The sequence below is a fragment of the Herpailurus yagouaroundi genome, unplaced genomic scaffold (assembly GCF_014898765.1).
Source record: "Herpailurus yagouaroundi ecotype Mexico unplaced genomic scaffold, PumYag 61623, whole genome shotgun sequence".
Classification (NCBI taxonomy): Eukaryota; Metazoa; Chordata; class Mammalia; order Carnivora; family Felidae; genus Herpailurus; species Herpailurus yagouaroundi.
The window spans coordinates 1-1,245 of record NW_024415933.1 but is presented as its reverse complement, the minus strand read 5'-3'; the positions used below and the strand labels follow the sequence as shown (position 1 = coordinate 1,245).

General features: G+C 77.1%; 1 protein-coding gene across 1 annotated transcript; it reads right to left on the bottom strand.

Moving 5' to 3' along the window:
• Nucleotides 1-4: 4 nt before the first annotated feature.
• Nucleotides 5-1,240, bottom strand: LOC121024243 (adenomatous polyposis coli protein 2-like; the record flags this gene model as incomplete). Its single annotated transcript, XM_040466506.1, has 1 exon — nt 5-1,240. A coding segment is annotated over one exon (1,236 nt), but the record flags the coding sequence as incomplete, so codon positions are not given.
• Nucleotides 1,241-1,245: the final 5 nt, after the last annotated feature.

Here is a 1,245-nt window from a genome sequence, read left to right as displayed (position 1 = left end):
GGGGGGCCGCCCGCAGCTCGTCGCAGCGCGAGGAGCACAGGAAGACCGCGGGCAGGGCGGGCCGACCGCGCCGGGGGGAGCCGCCCTGGGAGGCGGAGGGCGCGGCCTCGGGCGCGGCCACCTCTGAGCGGCGGCGGCGCGGCAGGCCCGCGGACTCCTTGACGAAGGTCAGCTGCCGCCGGAAACCCGAGCGGTCGGAGGACTCGCTGCCACTGGAGCGGGCGGAGGCCACGCGCACCAGGCCCAGGCGGCCCGCTCGGGCGCCCGGGCTTCCCTCGGCTCCTGCCCGGCCCCTGGGGCCCGGCTCCGGGGCTGCCCGGGCCAGGGCTGGCGGCCCCCGCCTGGCGGGCCTCTGCATGAAGGGGATCCGCACGGGTGACTTCTGCGTCTTGTGCTGCTTGGACAGTAGGGCCCGCGCGGGCGTCTGGGGCGCCAGAGACGCCCCGGGACCAGGTAGGGGCCCCGCAGCCTGGGGGCCCGAGGGCGGCCTCCTGGGCGGGGGCTGGGAGGCCGGGGAGGCCGGGGAGGAGCCGGACGAGGGGGCCTTGGCCAGGCGGGCGGGCGGCGTGGCGCTCCGCTGGGGGGGGCTCAGTGCCGCCAGTTCCGAGATCTTGCCCGGCCGGTGTAGGCTTCGAGACCGCTGCTGCTGCTGCTGCTGCTGCTGCCCGGGGCTGGGGGCTTTGGCCGGCGCTGCGGGCTGCGCAGGGGCTCCCACCTTCCTCGGTGCCACACGGGTGCCGGGGTTGCCTCTGGGCTGTGCCCGGGGGGCCGGGCTGGGCACATAGATCACGGTCCGTCCCCGGAGCACGGCCGGCACCCTGCACGCCATCTTCTGAGCACCACGCAGCTTCTCGGGGCCACTGGGGCCGTGCTGGGCCAGGGTTGAGTCCCGCTTCTCCGGCCTCGGCCTCGCGGCACCGCCCGCCTGCAGCCGCTGTCCCTTCCTGTGCACCGGCGGCTGCAGGGTGGAGCCTGACAGCCCGGATTCCGACAGGATGGAGTCCGAGCCAGATGAGGCCTCGTGGGTGGCCGCGGCCGCCGCCTGGTGCAGCCACGTGACGATGGAGTTGGCGCCCTCTTGGATGGCGCGCCACTCGACGCTGTCCAGGTCGGAGGCCTGGTCCGAGCCCGCCGCCTCGTCACCGCGCTCCTGGGGCCGCTCCGCTGGCCGCTTGTCTGGCCGGGCAGCCTGGGGCTTGCGGCGCCGCGGGCCTGACGCCTGGAGCCGGCGCCCGGGCACGGCTG